Source organism: Oncorhynchus mykiss, chromosome 27 (genome assembly GCF_057628025.1).
Source record: "Oncorhynchus mykiss isolate SJ-2025 chromosome 27, ASM5762802v1, whole genome shotgun sequence".
Taxonomy (NCBI): Eukaryota; Metazoa; Chordata; class Actinopteri; order Salmoniformes; family Salmonidae; genus Oncorhynchus; species Oncorhynchus mykiss.
The window spans coordinates 3648151-3670000 of NC_143048.1; the positions used below are offsets into that span (position 1 = coordinate 3648151).

At 40.2% G+C, this 21850-nt stretch overlaps 2 protein-coding genes across 7 annotated transcripts in view; both read left to right on the plus strand.

The window, feature by feature from the left end:
* Positions 1-299: 299 nt before the first annotated feature.
* Positions 300-15771, plus strand: rpl35a (ribosomal protein L35a). Of its 2 annotated transcripts, none has more exons than XM_021587251.3 (5): positions 300-474; positions 936-975; positions 11520-11672; positions 12623-12767; positions 15704-15771. In XM_021587251.3, exons 2-5 carry the CDS (start codon positions 965-967, stop codon positions 15725-15727), a joined length of 333 nt encoding a protein of 110 aa, XP_021442926.1. In that variant the 5' UTR covers positions 300-474; positions 936-964; the 3' UTR covers positions 15728-15771. The 2 variants fall into 2 exon arrangements, with proteins under 2 accessions (XP_021442926.1, XP_036820996.1); XM_036965101.2 differs by having other exon boundaries at positions 441-545.
* A 2196-nt stretch (positions 15772-17967) lies between these two features.
* abcc5 (ATP binding cassette subfamily C member 5) overlaps positions 17968-21850 on the plus strand; it is a 64276-nt gene continuing 60393 nt past the window's right edge. For 3 of the 5 annotated variants that reach the window (XR_016492587.1, XR_016492588.1, XM_036965103.2), the window contains exons 1-2: positions 18042-18153; positions 19183-19367. Coding sequence is in view for 2 of the 5 variants with exons in the window: in XM_036965103.2 (XP_036820998.1) it covers positions 19239-19367 (129 nt within the window). In the remaining 3 variants the exon portion in view is untranslated. Of the gene's footprint in view, positions 18154-18975; positions 19048-19182; positions 19368-21850 lie in introns of all 5 variants that reach the window. The other 2 variants (XR_016492589.1, XM_036965102.2) reach the window with 1 other exon arrangement.

Consider the following 21850-nt stretch of genomic DNA (forward strand, 5'->3'; position numbering starts at 1 on the left):
GTTATGTATTTTTCTTTGATATGGTGCAATATTCTATTATGCTGTTCAGATTGTATTCATTTAGAATGGTTAGATTTATACGCACTTTGTTTATATACATTAAAAAGTTATACTTTAAATGCAAATGTTTAATAGCATTCTTTTTCATAACAAACCAATGCATTTTTAAATACATTGTGGTTAAGGTAGAGTATGTTTTCATTTAATAATTTAATTAGAATTGTTTTAACACCAATCATAGTCAAACTATCCCAAACTGTTTGACTTGAAAAAATACAAAACATGTTTTTTTTTTAAAGAGCCGTTTGAGAGCCAAGAGAGACGGCTCATTATGGTGAGCTGAGCCGAACAAGCTGGCTCACTGAAAAGAGCCGGAGTACCCATCACTATCATGCGCCTCTGTCGTCACCGACTACGTACATTTCCCAGCATTCCGTTCCGACTTCCTTTTCCTCCATTTTTCTTACAGTGCAGGTGAGAAATATAAAGAGTCAATTTTCTAAAATCGAAATGTCAACGTTATTAAGTCTACTTTGGGCATAAATGTACGTCATTTTAACGATAAATATACTTACGCTTGTCATGTAGTCTGGTTTTTGAGTCCGAGAGGGTGTGATGACAAAGATATAACTTGGATAGTTTTACGAAACTAATGGGCAAGCGCCGGACTGCAGGGATGAGGTTAACGAAATGCATCTCTAGTTAGCCTAAGTATTTCAATGTTAATTAGGATACAACAGTATTCCCTTATTTTGTGTGTTGGTGATTTAACGGACAAACACTACCACTGTGGCTAGTTAGCGACAGCCATCTAGACCCAATGAGATCTCGTCAATGTCTTAGTCTTTAACGTTTTTGTAGCTAGCTAACGTAAGATATGTAGTGTTCTAAGTTATCACGTTCACACCATACTACATTACATTTTTTCTCATTAGGTTTTTCCGTGCCTGGGAATAGACTCAAGATGCCAGGAAGGTGAGTAGCCAATGTTAGCCTACCACTAACGATACTGAGTTGTTTAGGGCTGACCCCATTTGGTTGATGGGCTGTTGGTCGACCGAGATTTCTTTAGTCAAGCATATTTTTCTATGGTGAACAAGACCCCTGTCTGATTCTCGCCTGTCTCATTGGACTAATGCATTGTGGGTGGCACAGGCCATCACTAAGACATGTGGTACTGAAATAGTATAGATTATGTAAAAAAGAATGGTGTAACATTAAATATTATTTTCTAACAAATGCACTTACCCAAACCGGACGCTTGTGCCAAATTTGATTTTGTCCCCCCACACCAAACGCGATCACAACATGCAGGTTGAAATATCAAAATAAACTGAACCAATTATATTAATTTGGGGACAGGTCGGAAACCATTCAATTTACGTAAGCTAATTTGTCTTGGGATATAAACGTTATTTTAAAATGAAATGCATAAAATCCTATACACTGACTATTAATCCACACATTAAACAGTCAACCGAATTGTTTCTAGTCAAATCTCCTTCCAGGCTTTTTCTTTTGGACATTATATGGCGATTGGCAACTAACTTGCATAAGGTGTATTACCACTACTGACCTCCATTCATCTTTCAGTCACCCACGTGGGTATAACCAATGAGGAGATGGCATGGGCGCAAATGCTTCTAAAAGCCAATAAGGAGATGAGAGGCAGGACTTGCAAGCGCGTTCTGCGCCACAAATAGAAGCAACCTCTATTTTTGCGCCTGGTAGGGCAGACGCTCGCGAGCAGTGTGTGTGCAATGATTGAAAAATATGTTTATGTTGATTTATTTTGCAAAACTTGCACACAGTGCAAGCAGTGTGATCAACACGTAATTGTCTAGGACAATTGAGGACAGTGGAAACCCCAATTTATTTATGTCTATAATCAATAGCCTAATGCTTATTTATTTAACTAGGCAAGTCAGTTAACCTCTCTGGGATATGTGGAGCGTTCCACCTGGCCAAAAGCCAGGGAAAATGCAGAGCGCCAAATTCAAATAAATGACTAAAAATCTAACTTTCATTAAATCACACATGCAAGATGGCAAATTAAAGCTACACCTGTTGTGAATCCAGCCAACATCTCAGATTTCAAAAGGCTTTCCGGCGAAAGCAAACGATGCAATTATCTGAGGATAGCACCTCCGTAAACAAAGAGAGAAACCATATTTCAACCCTGCAAGCGTGACACAAAACGCAGATATAAAAATATAATTCATGTCTTACCTTTGACAAGCTTCTTTTGTTGGCACTTAAATATGTCCCATAAACATCACAAATGGTCCTTTTGTTCGATTAATTCCGTCTATATATATATATATATATATATATATATATATATCCAAAATGTAAATTTATTTGGTGCGTTTGATCCAGAAAAACACCGGTTCCAACTTGCGCAGCGTGACTACAAAATATCTCAAAAGTTACCTGTAAAGTTTGCCAAAACATTTCAAACTACTTTTGTAATACAACTTTAGGTATTTTTTTTAAGTAAATAATGGATAAAATTGAAGACGGGAGGATCTGTGTTCAATACAGGAAGAAAACAAACTAGCTAGCTTTCTGGTCACGCTCCTCTATCTAACAGTACACTTCAAGTGACCCTCGTTCAAGATGGCCGTACTTCTTCATTACACAAAGGAATAACCTCAACCAATTTCTAAAGACTGTTGACATCCAGTGGAAGCGGTAGGAACTGCAAGAAGGTCCCTTAGAAATCTGGATTCCCAATAAAAACTAATTGAAAAGAGAATGACCTCAAAAAATAGAATCTGAATGGTTTGTCCTCTGGGTTTCGCCTGCTAAATAAGTTCTGTTATACTCACAGACATGATTCAAACAGTTTTAGAAACTTCAGTGTTTTCTATCCAAATCTACTAATAATATGCATATCTTCTGAGGATTATATAGCAGGCAGTTGAATTTGGGCATGCATTTCATCCGGAAGTGAAAATACTGCCCCTTGTCACCAAGTAGTTAAGAGCAAATTTTTATTTTACAATGACGGCCTAGCCCAGCCAAACCCTCCCCTAACCCAGACGAAACTGGGCCAATTTTGTGTCGCCGTATGAGACTCCAGATCACGGCTGGTTGTGATACTGCCCGGGATTGAACCAGGGTCTGTAGTGACGCCTCTAGCACCTAGATGCAGCGCCTTGGACCACTGCGCCACTCAGGAGGCCGAAAAGGTGCCTGGCTTTATAAGTCATCCAGTACCAGTCAAAAGTTTGGACACACCAACTCACTCAAGGGGTTGTCTTTATTTTTTACACTGTAGAATAATAGTGAAGACATCAACTATGAAATAACACATGGAATCTAGGGATGCACCAATATGACATTTTTGGCCGATATCTGATATTTTCCTTGACGAAAAAACAATGCCGATAACCGATATTGAAAATTTTAGCTGCCTTTTTAAGCATTCTAGTACAGTTAAATTGTTGAAACGCACACACTGACCAAAAAGTTATTTTGTTGGCATTTACGTACAGTTGAAGTCGGAAGTTTACATACACTTAGGTTGGAGTCATTAAAACTCGTTTTTCAACCACTCCACAAATTTATTTTTAACAAACTATAGTTTTGGCAAGTTGGTTAGGACATCTTCTTTGTGCGTGGCACAAGTGATTTTTTTCAACAATTGTTTACAGACAGATTATTTAACTTGCAATTCACTATTTCAGTGGGTCAGAAGTTTACAATACACTAAGTTGACTGTGCCTTTTAAACAGCTTGGAAAATTACAGAAAACGATGTCATGGCTTTAGAAGCTTCTGATAGGCTAATTGACATCATTTGAGTAAATTGGAGGTGTACCTGTGGATGTATTTCAAGGCCTACCTTGAATCAAAAGAAATCAGCCAACACCTCAGACACAAAATTGTAGACCTCCACAAGTCTGGTTCATCCTTGGAGCAATTTCCAAACGCCTGAAGGTACCACGTTCATCTGTACAAACAATAGTACGCAGGTATAAACACCATGGGACCACGCAGCCGTCATACCGCTCAGGAAGGAGACGCATTCTGTCTCCTAGAGATGAACGTACTTTTGTGTGAAAAGTGCAAATCAATCCCAGAACAACAGCAAAGGACCTTGTGAAGATGCTGGAGAATACAGGTACAAAAGTATCTATATCCAGAGTAAAACGAGTCCTATATTGACATAACCTGAAAGGCCTCTCAGCAAGGAAGAAGCCATTGGTCCAAAACCGCCATAAAAAAGCCAGACTACGGTTTGCAACTGCGCATGGTGCCCAAGATCGTACTTTTTGGAGAAATGTCCTCTGGTCTGATGAAACAAAAATAGAACTGTTTGACCATAATGACCATCGTTATGCTTGTAAACCGACGAACACCATCTCAACCGTGAAGCACGGGGGTGGCAGCATCATGTTGTGGGGGTGCTTTGCCGCAGGACGGACTGGTGCACTTCACAAAATAGATGGCATCATGAGGCAGGAAAATTATTTAGATATATTGAAGCAACATCTCAAGACCTCAGTCAGGAAGTTAAAGCTTGGTCATAAATGGGTCTTCCAAATGGACATTGACCCAAAGCATACTTCCAAATTTGTGGCAAAATGGCTTAAGGACAACATAGTCAAGATATTGGATTGGCCATCACAAAGCCCTGACTTCAACCCTATAGAACATTTGTGGGCAGAACTGAAAAAGCGTGTGTGAGCAAGGAGGCCCACTAACCTGACTCAGTTACACCAGCTCTGTCAGGAGGAATGGTCCAAAAAATTTTGGAGGGCTACCCAAAACGGTTGACCCAAGTTAAACAATTTAAAGGGAATCCTACCAAATACTAATTGAGTGGATGTAAACTTCTGACCCACTGGGAATGTGATGAAAGAAATAAATGCTGAAATGAATCCTTCTCTCTACTATGATTTTGACATTTCATTACATTTTTGACTTCAACTGTAGATATTTTGGACCGGTTTCCTCCATCATCTTCACAAGGTCATTTGCTGTTGTTCTGGGATTGTTTTGCACTTTTCGCACTAAAGTACGTTAATCTCCAAGAGACAGAATGCGTCTCCTTCCTGAGTGGTATGACGGCTGCGTGGTCCCATGGTGTTTATACTTGTTCATCTGTACAAACAATAGTACACGTGGTACCTTCAGGTGTTTGGAAATGGCTCCCAAGGATGAACCAGACCCAATGATGAGGTCTTGGCTGATTTCTTTTGATTTTCCCATGATGTCAAGCAAAGAGGCACTGAATTTGAAGGTAGGCGTTGAAATACAGCCACAGGTACACCTCCAATTGACTCAAATTATGTCAATTAGCCTATCAGAAGCTTCTAAAGCAATGACATCATCTGGAATTTTCCAAGCTGTTTTAAGGCACAGTCAACCTAGTGTATGTAAACTTCTGACCCACTGGAATTGTGATAGTGAATTATAAGTGAAAACAATCTCTAAAAAATGAGTTGTCATGCACAAAGTCCTTAAAATAAAATAAAGTGGTTATCCCAACTGTCCTAAGACAGGGAATTTACTAGGGCTAAATGTCAGGAATTATGAAAAACTGAGTTTAAATGTGGCCACGGTGTATGTAATCTTCCGAAATCAACTGTATGTCCCCATTACCAGTAAAACATAATTAAAACCTACTTCTTTCACTTACTTGCTGTGCTGTTCAGTCGGTTCAGTCTCAACCAGGATTTCATCATACATGTCAAGCAGTGAAGTTTCAGCTCTGTCTGTCTGTGGTCTCTCTTCCTCGGTGCACACTGTCACTGCATCCGTTTCCATCTTGTCCAGCTGTGTTTCAACATTTCACGTAAACCCGGCAACACAGTAGAGGCTCAGAGAATGCCACCGACTCGCTTGTTCACAGCCTCTACTCTATAGAGTACTTTTCCAAGTTAACCCGACTGTCTCTGTTGGCGTTCTTGTTGCAGGCGTTTCAATGCCATGACAGGGTATCGCGTCTGCTGCAGGCGCCGTTATTTCTCGAGTCAGTTGTTTGAATGAAGCTTGGCGTGTTGATGTTTCAAACATGTTCTCAAATGCAATTGAAAGGGCAGCAGTGGTATGAGAACCAGCACATTCTTGAGCATGCAATACAGCTTTCCTCAGTAGGAAATCCTCGTCGACCCACTGTGCTGTCAGACTCATAATGCTCATGGGGCTGACATCGCTGGTCCAAATGTCAGTTGTGAAGCTAATAGCAGTGATGCCCAAAGCAAGTAGCTCATGGATGTGCGTTTCAACAGTACTGTGTAACGCAGGTAGGGCAACATCTGAAAAATAGCGCCTACTTGCTAGTGTGTACCAGTGCTCGGCCATTCGGCGAAAGCCAACCTCATCCACGGCAGAGAACGGTTGATTGTCAAAGGCAATGATTTCCATTATCTTGGCGTTAATGGATTTCGCCTTTGCGTTGTCTCGCTGAAATGTTCTTACTTTTTCAAATGACTGCTGCACTTGTTGACTGCACGATCCACACAGCAGACATTTTTGGCTAGGTTAGGAATGCAGTGTTGCACGTGTCGCACTATATTTGCCGTGGCGTTATTAGGTCATGGGCCTACGTTATGTAAGTATGCACGTCAGCTTTGACATTGGTTTTGCCCATCAGCGTTAAACTGGACATCGATGTTGGCATTTTTAGGTAAAATTGTCCGTTTCTGATATGCTTACCGATATATTGTGCATCCCTTAAACAAATCTAAATATATTTGAGATTCTTCAAAGTAGCCACCCTTTGCCTTTGACAGCTTTCCACACTCTTGGCATTCTCTATACCAGCTTCACCTGGAAGGCAATTCCAACAGTCTTGAAGGAGTTCCCACATATGCTGAGCACTTGTTGGTTGCTTTTCCTAACCTCTGCAGTCCAACTCATCCCAAACCAGCTCAGTTGGGCTGAGGTCGGGTGATTGTGGCGGCTAGATCATCTGATGCAGCACTCATCACCCCTTGGTCAAATAGTCCTTAAACAGCCTGGAGGTGTGTCTTGGGTCATTGTCCTGTTGAAAAACAAATGATAGTGCCACTCAGCGTAAGCCAGATGGGATGGTGTATCGCTACAGAATGATGTGGTAGCCATGCTGGTTAATTAATTCCATGACAGTTTCACCAGCAAAGCACCCCTATACTGTCATACCTCCTCCATACTTCACGGTGGGAACCACTCATGTGGAGAGAATCCGTTCACCTACTGTCTCAAAAGACATGCCGGTTGGAACCAAAAATCTCAAAATTGGACTCGTCAGACAAAAGGACAGATTTCCACCAGTCTAATCAATCACATGTATGTATAAAGTCCTCTTTACCATAAGAACCATAAGAGTACATGGCCACATAAGGCCAGATTGTTCTTCATCATGTTCATAGCGGGCCAGCAGCATCAAATAATAGTGGTAGACAGTCATTGTAAATAAGAATTTGTTCTTAACGGACTTGCTTAGTTAAATAAGAGAGGAGTAAATGTCCATTGCTCGTGTTTCTTGGCCCAAGCAAGTCTCTTCTTCTTATTGGTGTCCTTTAGCAGTGGTTTCTTTGCAGCAATTCGACCATGAAGGCCTGATTCACATTCTCCTCTGAACAGTTGATGTTGAGATGTGTCTGTTACTTGAACTCTGTAGCATTTATTTGGGCTGCAATTTCTGAGGCTGGTAACTAATGAACTTATAGAGGATAAGAGTCTTCTGGGTCTTCTTTTCCTGTGGTGGTCCTCATGAGAGCCAGTTTCATCTTAGCGCTTGATGGTTTTTGCGACTGCACTTGAAGAAACTTTCAGAGTTCTTGACATTTTTCGGATTGACTGACCTTCATGTCTTAAAGTAATGATGGACTGTCGTTTGTCTTTGCTTATTTGAGCTATGCTTACCATAATATGGACTTGGTCTTTCACCAGATAGGGTCATCATCTGTATACCACCCCTACCTTGTCACAACACAACTGATTGGATCAAATGCATTAAGAAGGAAAGAAATTCCACAAATTAACTTTTAACTCGGCAGACCTGTTAATTGAAATGCATTCCAGGTGATTACCTCATGAAGCTGGTTGAGAGAATGCCAAGAGTGTGCAAAGCTGTCATCATGCCAAAGAGAGGTTATTTTGAAGAATCTCAAATATATAATATATTTTGATTTAACACTTTTTTTGGTTACTACATGATTCTATATGTGTTATTATAGTGTTGATGTGTTCACTATTATTCTACAATGTCAATTTTTTTGGAAATAAGAACCTTTGCATGAGTAGGTGTCCAAACTATCTACAGAAATAAGATGGATCTTGCTTCTGTTGCCTGTTTGAGTGTTTAGTAGCCTACTGGTTCTGTGGCAAAACGCCTAGGATAAAGCAATTTCACAGATTTGGCTGTTCAATCTTTGCTGTGTTGTAATAAAGGCTTTGCAAAATGTATTGTTGCCCCCATTACAACAGGCTGGTATCCTAGTTGTTAGAGCATTGGGTCAGTAACCGAAAGGTTGCTGGACCAAATCCCTGAGCTGACTAGGTAAAACTCTGTCATTCTGCCCACCCACTGTTCCCCTGTAGGCCGTCATTGTAAGTAAGAATTTGTTCTTAACCGACTTGACTAGTTTAACTTTTTTAATTTTTTTTGTAAATTTAGTTTCCACAACTAAGTCAAACATGTTTTTTTTTTTTTTACCTTTATTTAACTAGGCAAGTCAGTTAAAACCTGTTATGGCAAGTAGTTCCCCAAGGGGAACTCCACCCCCCCATTCAGCTGAAAAGGTGGTGCAGGGAATTCAAAAATATTCTTTAGAAATATTTAACTTTCACACATTAACAAGTCCAATACCTCAAATGAAAGAAACATCTTGTTCATCTACCCATAATGTCCGATTTTTAAAATGTTTTACAGTGAAAACACAACATATATTTATGTTAGACCACCACCAAATCAAAGGGAAAACGCAGCCATTTTTTCCAGCCAAAGATAGTCACAAAAGCAGGATTAGAGATAAAATGAATCACTAACCTTTTGAAAATCTTAATCAGATGGCATTCATATGACATGTTACACAATACATTTATGTTTTGTTCGATAATATGCATATTTATATCCACAAATCTCGGTTTACAATGATGCCATGTTCAGAACTACCTCCAAAATATCCGGAGGAATTATAGAAAGCTACGCCAGATAACAGAAATACTCATCATAAACTTTGACTAAAGATACATGTTCTACATATAATTAAAGATACACTGGTTCTTAATGCAACCGCTGTGTCAGATTTTTTTTTAAACGTTACGGAAAAAGCCTACCATGTTATACTCACAGACATAATTCAAACAGTTTTAGAAACTTCAGAGTGTTTTCTATCCAATAGTAATAATATGCATATATTAGCAATCTAGGACAGAGTAGGATGCAGTTCAATATGGGCACGCAATTCATCCAAAGGGAAAATACTGCCCCCTATCCTCAAGTTAAGAACAAATTCTTATTTTCAATGACTGCCTAGGAACAGTGTTCAGGGGCAGAACGGCAGATTTGTACCTTGTCAGCTCGAGGGTTTGAACTTGCAGCCTTCAGGTTACTAGTCCAACGCTCTAACCACTAGGCTACCCTGCCGTCGACATTACTGTGTTATAACTAATTTAGTGATATCCCATAATAACAAAGTGAAAACAGGTTTTTAGAAATGTTTGCAAATGTATTAATAAAAAAATATGCCTTGCTTACATACGTATTCAAACCTGAGACTCGATATTCATAGAGTTCCGAGACAGGATTGTGTCGAGGCACCGATCTGGGGAAGAGTACCAAAAAAGATTTGCCGTGTTGAAGGTCCCCAAGAACACAATGGCCTCCATTATTCTTAATTGGAAGAAGTTTAGAACCACCAAGGCTCTTCCTAGAGCTGGCCGCCCAGCTAAACTGAGCAATCAGTTGAGAAGGGCCTTGGTCACAGAGGTGACCAAGAACCCGATGGGCACTGACTGAGCTCCAGAGTTTGTCTGTGGAGATGGGAGAACCTTCCAGAAGGACAACCATCATTGCAGCTCTCCACCAATTAGGCCTTTATGGTAGTGGCCAGAAGGAAGCCACTCATCAGTAAAAGGCACATGACTGCCCGCTTGGCGTTTGCCAAACGGCACCTAAAGGACTCTCAGATCATGAGAAACAAGATTCTCTGGTCTGATGAAACCAATATTGAACTCCTTGGCCTGAATGCCAAAAGTTACTTCTGGCACCACCATCCTTACGGTGAAGCGTGGTGGCAGCAGCTGCAGGGGATGTTTTTCAGGGACTGGGAGACAAGTCAGGATCGAGAGAAAGATGAACAGAGCAAAGTACAGAGATCCTTGATGAAAACCTGCTCAGCCCCAGTCCTAAGGTTCATCTTCCAACAGGACAATGCCCTTAAGAACACAGCCAAGACAACGCTGGAGTGGCTTCAGGACAAGTCTCTGAATGTCCTTGAGTGGCAAAGCTAGAGCCCGGACAGAACACGAACCTGATCGAACATCTCTGGAGAGACCTGAAAATAGCTGTGCAACGACACTCCCCATCCAACCTGACAGAGCTTGAGAGGATCTGCAGAGAAGAATGGGAGGGACTCCCCAAATACAGGTGTGCCAAGCTTGTAGCGTCATACCTAAGAAGACTCAAGGCTGTAATCGCTGACAAAGGTGCTTCAACAAAGTACTGAGTAAAAGGGTCGGAATACTTATGTAAATGTAATATTTCACATTTCTAAAAACCTGTTTTTGTTTTTCATTATGGGGTATTGTGTGTAGATTGAGAGATGGGAAAAATGATTTAATCCGTTTTAGAATAAGGCTGTAATGTAACAAAGTGGAAAGGGCAAGGGCTCTGAATACTTTCCAAATGCACTGTAGGTCAAGCCCTATTGGTCATGTAAAGAGAGCAAGGATTGAGACAATAAATAATATTTTTTGTAAACCAATTTAAGGATTTCGATAACCAAAGAAACAAACTAAATGGCTTAAATTGTTTTAGCTAAAGCATAGCCAGCGCAATATACACTTGCTGTGGTGCCTTTTAGCTGCAGTAGGGAGGAGAACGAGACAACCTGTGCCAGTCACACAGGCACTCACCTTTTCTTTCTTTTTTAAGTGTGACCATTTGGCTTTTAAGTAATTTGTCCATTATCATTAATCAGTGTGCTTAAAGCATCAGACAAGCTTAGTGTATGTTTTTATTTTATTGAAACAGTGTCTTTTATATATATATATATATATATATTAAACATTTAGACCAATCGATTGGTCAATAGAACAGGACAACGACTGTCGACCAAGATTTTTTTGTTGCTACTAGACATATTTGCGAGTCAGTACTTAGCTTAGTAAGGTAAATGTTTCAAGCTAGTTTATACTGAATTTTAAATGTAGTTTGTTCAATTGTGAGTTGTTTGATTCTGCTGAGTGTTTAGGGTATATGGTTGACTGACTGCTGACTGGATTACTATGGCTCCAGGATGTGGGACTGATGATACACCGGTTGAGTGCTCTGGTTTATGTATTCTTTTAATATTTCAGACTGTGGAGCAAGGCCATCTTTGCCGGGTATAAGCGCGGCCTAAGGAACCAGCGGGAGCACACCGCCCTGCTGAAGGTGGAGGGAGTGTACACACGGGAGGAGGTTGACTTCTACCTAGGCAAGCGCTGTGCTTACGTCTACAAGGCTAAGAAGTAAGTTTTACATCTTCTGTTTCATTGCGAATTTCAACTAAGGACACGGTAGTTTTTTGCCAAAAAGACGGCTTTTGCGTTTCCACCTCCATGGCCTGCCTCCAGTGCGTCACATGGCCTCAGTGGACCTGCTTTGACTTGGGGCTGCTGGTACTTTCAGCTGGCGTTTACATGACATTTAAATCGCTATGTACAGTTTCCCAAAAATAACAGGACCCCAATAGAATTCTTGAATGCTGCTGTAGATTACTGAGAATAAGATAAAGCTCATTTTCTCAAATTACAATTACAACTTAGTTTTAAAGGGCACAACCTGTTCTTTAATAACAATTTGAGTAAATGTCACTAAATTGCTCACTTAAAATGTACCAAATATATTATACTTGTAATATTTCAATGTAAATAATAATTGTTATGTGACCAGAGGACAATATTCAGAAACTATTTCAAAACCCACACAAAGTAGGCTATTTGATTGACTGCTATTCTTACTTCTGTAAAAATGCAAACAACTATTCAGAGACTATTTCAAAATGTAGATAACCTCAAAAAGATTCAGTATAGACTAGGCCTGACACAATGTTGAAATAGTAGCCTACTTTGACAACTCAGTGAATATAACAAGTATTAGAGACCGATTTAAAGAGAGAAGGTACAAAACACAACTGTTCAGAGACTAAAGATTTGTAGGACACTGTCACTTTGCATTCAGCGTACATGTCATGGAACTTCTGGGAGCATGGCCCCACCCTGCAAAGTGGCACTTAAGACTACCCAAAGGAGGTTTCAACATATCTTGCTCACTCTTTGATATGCGTCCACTCAGGATGCACATCACACACCCTCTAGCAAGCTTATTTTTTTTGCAGTTTGAGTTAATTTTTTCTTGTTTTAATTTAGTTCCATGACACAAGACTGATTCTGCTCACTGTCTCCTTCAATCTCATCAGGAACACAGTGACTCCTGGTGGCAAGCCCAACAAGACGCGGGTAATCTGGGGCAAAGTCATGCGTGCTCATGGCAACAGTGGAATGGTGCGGGCCAAGTTCAGCAGTAACCTCCCAGCAAAAGCCATGGGACACAGAGTCAGAGTGGTGAGTGGTACCTTCTTCTGTTCTTCGCTGATGATTAGCACAAGGTTTAATTCCAGACCCAGCAGACAGTCCAGTTTTGTTCTAGCCCTGCACAGCCCTTTTTTTGCACTGTGCTGGGTTCAAGCAAAAACGAATACAGCTCAAAGGAAGTGCTGCGAGCCAACAGTGTAGAATATTTTATCCAACCCTACCCGATTTAAACTACACAGCTAATCCGTAGACTTTTGATTACTTAATTCAGGTGTGCTTTTTGTAGGGCTTGAACAACAATGTCTAAAATCAGAGGTACTTTAGGAATGAATTTAGATATACTTTAACTTTGGTTAGTTCGAGGAACTACCATGTAATTCCAGATCCCCTCTTAAAAAATATGTTGTCAGGGGAAAAGGCCTTCTGTTCATTGGTTTAAACTTTGGATGAAAAGTATGTGACTTTGTATGCAACATCCATTACAAATAACTTGTAGAATGGCAAAGTGCTTCATTTCCCAAATTTGGTTGGTTCAGCAAGTTTGTTTTTTAACCACCTTTGAGCAGGCAAATCACTTTACTAACCTTTGCCTGCCCATAGTTTTTAAAAATCACATGATGCACTCTAGATGTCTTCAGTATCTCTCGATTATGTCATTGTGTAACTTGTTTTCTATCTTTTTGACTATGAAAGATAGAATCCCACTGTTTCCTGCAGCTTATTAACCTGCCCAGTCTCGCTGCAGTCCGGTTCTGGGCTGCAGACAGTGGCCATGTCCGAATACCCATACCAGCGCAGGGCTCGACATGTTGAAAGAATATAGGTTGAAGGGTAAACGCCAGTCATGTTTGAAAAATGTAAGGAGGGTTATAATTAATAAATGATAATTAATTAATTTCGAAAAGCTTTCATTCGACATACTCGAGGCATGGTTCATCTAGATCAAATGCTCATGACCAGAGACTGAAGGACAGTGTTTTCCTGCTAATTGCATTTTGGAACATTCTCGCACAGCCAATGTGTGCATTGTTAGGCTTATAATATGAAGAAATTTAAACTTGATCAATACTTTAAGATAAACTGTCTAATCTGTTGCATCAGCCTCATTGCTTTTAAAATTTTACATAGTTCTATGAATTTTGTATCTGTCATTCCAGTCTATTTCGAATGTTGTTGTTTTTTTATTGTCCCAGGGACGACGGAACGCCGCTAATTTTGAGCTTGGAGGGAATTATTTTATGGAATTGTTTTAAGATGGTCATACTGTGGATCGTTTAGCTATTTGATTTTCAATTTTAGCACCCCTTTAGGTAGCCCAAAATGATTTGATAAAATATTGAATTTGGCTTTTACTACTGTAGTCTATAGAAATGCATTGAATAAAACATTCATAAATGGTAAAAGACAGTCAAAAAGTTATCTTAGGAACAAGTTTGTTTCTGTCCTATATCTAGGAGATATAAGAAAGCTCCGGATTTTTTTTATGTAATTTCTTTACACTATTTAACAACCCTTTTTTGGTTAGGCACAAAACTACCTCAATACTCCATTTATTATTATTTTAACTGTAACCTTAAAATGAGTCCCGTGACACTTGTGGGGGTCGTAGAGCAAAACTGAGGACACCATTGTGTTTGTGAGTCTCCCATTTTCCATATAGTAGTCATAATAGTTTTGTAGGCCATACTGTTCATACAGTATACGTTTTTGTGAAAATGCTTATTTTTAGGACTCCTCAGTCTGACAAACACTGCTTTTGCTCGGCTGTCTTCCACTGCAGATGTGGAAGGCTGCCACAGGCGGATGCGAATTGAGACACAGCCCGTTCAAAGAAACATATCTCTAACTTAAACTGACGGATTTGTTAGTGTTTTTTTTATTGACGCACTGGTCCATCAATCGACTCTAGGGGTTTTAAAGGGGCAGTTGTTGTATTTTGAGACAGGCTTGAATATGCAAATCCAATAAGCAGAGTGTAGGCTTCATTTTTGTCTGATTTCCTATGTGAAATAGTAGGAAAGTGGTTCCCTGCATCATACAATGATATAAAAATTGTATTGCGGACCATTTTTTGGGGGTCATGGACAAGTTTTAAAAAATAATAAAGTAAAAAAAATTGTCCTCTGGACAAGTGGCAAAAGTTAATTGTCAAGCCCTGTAGGGTACTAAATTGTGTGAGTGTATTTAATTGACCTTTTATTTAACTAGGCAGATTTTTACCTTGTCAGCTCGAGGATTTGATCTTGCAAACTTTCGGTTACTAGTCCAACGCTCTAACCACTAGGCTATCTGCCGACCCATATGTGCTGTTTATCGGCTGTTGTCAAGCATGGGAGTCGGTAAAGACTAGTTAATTCTACTACATCAAACGTCAAAACGAGTATGCAGTTTAAGTATATAGTACGCTTGTATGGGTATTTGGACATGTCCAGTGACTGGTTGTGTATGAGGCCAGCTGGGAGGTGCTGAGATTTAAAAAACAACTTTTCAGATGTTGTGGGTGGTGCTGTAGATCATACATTTTATGTTGGGAAAGGGTAGGATTTCCCTGAAAGGCACGTCGGTTTCCTTGAAATGTTTCATTGGCAGCGTTACACCGTGGGGCACTACTTATTATTGTTGTGGGGAGAAACAACGTACTACTGAAGCTACAAACGCTTTGGGAAACCCACTGCTGAAAAATAAGGGATCTGTTTTCCTTACAAAAGTTAAAGCAAAGAAATCACTAACCTTTTCATTAGTTTTATTTAAATGCTACTTAATGTATTGTTTTTAGTGATAAGAATGATGTCGGCCCCATTTTAATACTTACCCTCTCTACCTTTCCTACATGACCACTACATATTGGGCAAGTGCTTGGAAAAACATCTGGAAGAGCCAATTTCCCACTTACTGTATTGCTGTGGTTTGTATTGATTTGGTGCCTATGAACTCTACTCACTGCTCTCTCTGCTTTTGTCTTTCAGATGCTGTACCCATCTCGTGTGTAATGTGCTGTTTTTGTGTACATACAATAAACAAGTCAGGTCCACAATTGGTGTTCTGTGTTCTCTTGGCAGTTGGGAGGGTGGGAATCCATCACTGGCCTCTACGGTAGCATGGCATGGGGGAGGTGTGAACACATTTTCAAATAATGTTATTTTCAGGGCTTTACAATATTTATTGTTTAGTTAACCTTCATTCTTTCTTGACCAATCAAGTGTTTTTACACAAAAACAAGTTACTGTTGTGCTTTCTGAATAGTGCTGGATTTTGAGGATTATAAACTCAAGAAAATTAAGATTGGACAACGGTATAGGTCAATGTCTTTGTTGGTTTAATCAGGGGAAATAATTTTGCCTTGCTAATACATTTTTCATATACACAGTTGGGTAACAGGGTCTCAATTCTAAACCTCAGGGATGGCTATTTATTTCATAGTTAGTTTAAAACCTCAAATGTTTTAATGCCGGACAGGGTTCTCTGTGTCCAGATCTAAATTCTGTTCCTCAGTGTTTCAAAGCCGGCTATGGTGTCAAACATACAAAAATATATTGACAAAACACGGACGTCCAGGATTTGTTATGGGGGTGCCAAGTCTCCATAGCTCAAACCTCTAGTTTGCAATTGGCACCTGCACTTAATTATTTCAATATGACACAACTAGCAACTATTTTTTTCACTGCTTCATTGCTAAGCTTGGCACATAATTTAATTTAAATTTACTGTATTGCAATCCAGATGCGCTGACCAGCGTTATGTTATTTCTTGGCAAAAAAGCCCAGCTGCACATTCAAAAGGTATCATACATATGAGAATATTACAAGAGGAGCAAACCACTGTTTAACCCCAAATCAAACTAATATTGTATTTTTGATGACAATTTTACTGAGATACAGTTCAAATAAGCAAATCTGTAAATTGAAATGAATTGATTAGGCTCTTATCTATGGATTTCACATGACAGCCATGGATGGGCCTGGGAGGGCATTGGCCCACCCACTTGAGAGCCAGGCCCAGCAAAATCAGAATGAGTTTTCCCCCACAAAAAGGTTTTATTACAGACCGAAACACTCCTCCAGTTTCATCAGCTGTCCCAGGTGGCTGGTCTGAAAACCCTGCAGGTGGAGGTCCTGGGCTGGTGTGGTTACATGTGGTCTGTGGATGTGAGGCCGGTTGGAGGTACTGCCAAATGTTAATTTGTAGGGTAGAAATGTGAGATTATGACCTTCCTAATGCTAAATAGACTAGCTAAAGATTTAGTTCATAATGTATTGGGCTGAAACTAAGGTTTCAGTCAAATGGGATATATATTTCACAATTGCAGCCGACCTGTTTTCGATCGCATATAGGACTATGATTTCAAGAGGGAATACTGCGGCTCCCATAGAGCCAACCTGGGTTTAAGAGCATTTCTATTCTGTATGTAAATCCGAGACACTTCATTGGATATGGTTGCATAAAACCGGTGGTTACTTGTATAAGGTCTGGGTGGATGGGCGTGCGTATAACGCGAACATCTTGCAACCCAAAGGTTGAGAGTTCGAATCTCGTCACAGACAACTTTAGCATTTTATGCCATTAGCAACTTTTCAACTACTTTCTACTTTGCAATAACTTAGCATGTTAGCTAACATGTACTCTTTAACCTAACTCCTAAACGTACTCCTAGCCTAGCTAACTTCAGCCACCTAGCTAGAATGTGTAACAAACGCTTAGCTAATTTGTAACGTATAATACGAAATCGGTGACGGACATCCACAAATGAATAAATACCATAACTGAACGTGGAAATGGAGTATCTCGGATTTACATACAGAACAATACGAAATGCTCTGTGACCAGGTTGGGAGGACATAAGGTGAGTCAAAAGGAACACAATATAAATGGGCAACATGGCGAATATGACAAATACAACTATTAAAATTGATTCTAATGACTAAAACAGGCATACACTACTCGGTGTTTGTGAATTTACGCTCTTTTGCACTCAAAACGTTGATGCTGTTGACGGCGTCTTTCCATGTGCCTTAAATTGTCAAAATAACGGCAAACTGCCTAAGTATGCAGCGCACAATTACCCAATTTGTGCCAAGGAGATCTACCGATGGAAGTTAATTCGCAATCCCGGAATAGAAAAATAAACATTTGTTGAATGAATATTCTACTTCAATGTGCCAATGCAGCATCCAGACCACAGGGGCAGGATGATAGCAGAGCATAAATTACACCTACAATTTCTATGCTCGCCATCAAGCGCACTTGGGAACTGTAGTCTCCTGGATTGTAGCCACCTCTTCCCGTATATTATTAGGTATTTTTCTTGAACTACATTTCCGTTACAGTAACACAGCGACTGCATCAAAGAGCAGCTTTATAAATAAATTGTTATTCTGTGGCCACTGATCGGGTTCTGCTGGCTGACAACGAGACGCAGGTATTTGTCAACGAGATTCTCATTTTATTCACTTAAAAAATATATTTTTTTTAGATGTACAAGATTGTATAATCGGTAGACTTCATATTTTACAGTGACATTTTGCATGCTTACGTTTTATAAAACCTAAACGTTTTGCGCATAGTAGCATAGTCCTGAAAAGGTTGGTTGTTAGTTCCGTCAATCGGGTTCTGCCAAAGCGGCCATACATAATTTGATGATTTTAAGATATTTGAGGATGCTTATTTTGCAACGATGCTCAGGTTGTACAGCTCAGTCCGAAGCAGTGTCGTATGTCACGGGGTTCGTGAAGAAATGGTTGTTTTCCCTTTTAGTTTTTTTTAGGTCGATTTTATAAATAGAGGACAAATTGAAGAATCGTGTGATGACACTATGAAGTTGGCTTACATAATGTCCTCAAATGTATAAATTCAAATGGCCACATCGACATTATTGAATCCTCCGATTATGTCACGTATCCCCCCCCACCCTAATACAAATAATAATCCGGAACTTCATGTACCCTTCTGTTTTTTGTAATATATGGGCAGGGAATCTGACACATGCGTAGCAAGAAAGCTTGGAAATAGACGAGTTTTTCAAAAATACCCCCCTAATCCATGTCGGAAATAGCTGGCCTAAAAACATTTGAGGATAACCCTTCTAGTTTGCAGTTGGCCCCTCTGCAACATCTGTATATATTTGGGACAGTATCAGTGGTAACCGGTACAGCCTCTGCATCACCAGTTATATTGCTGTGCTATTGGAAAAAAACATGAGCATTTCTGAGTCATCCATCTCCACTCGCTCACCCCATACCAGGCAGCCTAGAAGGCTCATGGATAGGATGGGATCATCGTTCCTGTCCTTAATTGGAAAATACCCTATTTGATGGTGAGGTGCTGACCATTTCATCAAAAACCTGGCAAATGAAACCAAGCAATCCAACTTAACGTTGTTAATAACAATACTGATTGTCTAATTGTCCATGTTTTCCAAACACGACTCCCCTTGTTCCATATCAATTAGTTGAAAACAAAGCACAGAGTGGAAACGCCAGTCAGCTCCTATGTTGGTGAAAGAAGATGAAAGAGCATGATTTGGGAAAGGACTACCTGGTACCTGGGCCTGTGTACCGGGCCGTGCCGAGCAGAGACACTACTTTACCAGGCACAGAGGTCACCCCATACCAGCTGGAGCTCGCCAAGATCCAGGTGAGTCTGTGTGGTGGTAGTTTAATGTTTGTGATGCTCTGTTATCATAATGGGCAGGATGAATTAGATGTTTCTTTCTCTGCACAACTCATCACTCAGACTGGGTGTGTTTGAGTAATTGCAATAAAATATTGAATACTTTGAAAAGCACATGCTATTTAACTTGTTTGTTTTCTGCATCCAAGTTTAAATCACCCACTGTCTTGTTTGTGGCATAAGGGTAATGAGCCTGAAGTTGATTAAGTTGAGGTACTGGGAGAGGTCTGTAGAATTGTGAAGAGTCAGCTAAACATCTTGCCATTATTCAAATATCCCAAGTGTTGGCGGTTGTCCTAGTCATAACGTAGTCTTTTCTCAAGCTTAGTTTTGTCACAACAATTCTGTGGCACCTTATTTGACAACATGATTCATTATTGCATTTCATTATGGCATGTCGTGAACTGTTATTCATAATCATCCTATCTTTCTTTTAAATGTTAATTGTTTAGTGGGGCCAGTGGCTGTTCTCGCCTCTTGGCGGGGTCGTTTTGATGATGGGGGGAGGGGGGGAGAGAATGACCCCTTTTGGGAAAAACAAATGTCATCCTGACAAATGCACATGCGGAGTGGACCACCGTGATAAGGACCTGTGTCAGTTCCCCGTTAAAATGGAGGAACAGCTGTTTTGTCGCTCTAAGTGCTCAACCCTTTGTGTTTGTTCATTTTTGTCACCCCCCACCCCCCTCCTCGTTCCCTGTCAGCATTAGTCAGCAGGATAGGAAAGGGGTTTCTCTTACGTTTTCATGGTAAATTGTACAAAGTATTTTATTTTGTTCCCTGCCCTTTTTTATCTCCATCTCTCTGTCCTCAACCACACTAGATCTCTCGACATACTCACCAGTATATTATTCGTTGTTCTCTATCTCTAGCAGCCCCTACATCCCCCTGCTGCCTGGCTTAAATTGTTTACATAATTTAGACCCTCCCACTTACAGCCTCACTGGCAGTGGCAGCCAATAGCATGTTTGCTTCCTGTGATGCAGGGGACTACTAGGCACCCTATTGGCTGTGGGTTGGCTGAATGGCTATAATGGCTGTTTGTGCAATGTGAGAGTAGAAACGTGAGCTGTGGGTGATTGGGAAGGGGAGGGCACACGTGCAGAGAAGCGCTTTGATGAAACTGACACGCTATGTGCCACATTCATTCAGGCAGATTTAAATATAGATATTCACAACAAGGTACAGTTTTTTTCATGACAGGGCAATAAATCTGCACATCACTATGAGGTCATTTGAGGTTATTTAAGCTGGGCATGCCCCCTCTTTCTATATCCCCTCCTTGGCCTATGTTATCTGATTTAGAGGAGTAGATACTGGGTGGGTATTTCCTTGGCTTCCTCCACCGCTACAACGCAACATTCTTCAACCCTATTCCTGTTTTGTACCATGTGGTTTGAGATGTTTGAATTCTTTTCCCAGTCACTATTGTAAAGTGTCTTGGGTCTTTTTCAAAGTGTTATATATACTCACTACTGTTCAAAAGTTTGGGGTCATTTAGAAATGTCCTTGTTTTTGAATGAAGAGCAACTTTTTTTGTCCATAAAAATAACATCAAATTGATCAGAAATACAGTGTAGACATTGTTAATGTTGTAAATGACTAATTGTAGCTGGAAACGGCTGATATTTAATGGAATATCTACATAGGCGTACAGAGGCCCATTATCAGCAACCATCACTCCTGTGTTCCAACAGCACATTGTGTAAACTAATCCAAGTTTATCATTTTAAATGGATAATTGATCATTAGAAGAAAACCCTTTTGCAATTATGTTAGCACAGCTGAAAACTTCTGATTAAAGAAGCAATAAAACTGGCCTCCTTTAGACAAGTTGAGTATCTGGAGCATCAGCATTTGTGGGTACGATTACATGCTCAGAATGGCCAGAAACAGAGACCTTTCTTCTGAAACTCAGTCTATTCTTGTTCTGAGAAATTAAGGCTATTCCATGCGTGAAATTGCCAAGAAACTGAAGATCTCGTACAATGCTGTGTACTACTCCCTTCAAAGAACTGAGCAAACTGGCTCTAACCAGAATAGAAGGAGCAGTGGGGGGCCCCGGTGCACAACTGAGCAAGAGGACAAGTACATTAGACTGTCAAGTTTGAGATACAGACGCCTCACAAAAGTCCTGAAATGGCAGCTTCATTAAATAGTACCCTCAAAACACCAGTCTCAACGTCAACAGTGAAGAGGTGACTACGGGATGCTGGCCTTAGAGGCAGAGTTCCTCTGTTCAGTGTCTGCTTTTTTTCCCATCTTAATGTTTATTTTTATTGGCCAGTCTGAGAGATGGCTGTTTCTTTGCAACTCTGCCTAGAAGGCCAGCATCCCGGAGTCACCTCTTCACTGTATACAGTGCCTTGCGAAAGTATTCGGCCCCCTTGAACTTTGCGACCGTTTGCCACATTTCAGGCTTCAAACATAAAGATATAAAACTGTAT

Bases quoted from the DNA above. Each gene is read 5' to 3' on its own strand.
- rpl35a (XM_021587251.3), top strand. The intron at 11,673-12,622 runs GTAAGTTTTACA...CAATCTCATCAG, and splicing joins TACGTCTACAAGGCTAAGAA to GAACACAGTGACTCCTGGTG. The intron at 12,768-15,703 runs GTGAGTGGTACC...TTTGTCTTTCAG, and splicing joins TGGGACACAGAGTCAGAGTG to ATGCTGTACCCATCTCGTGT.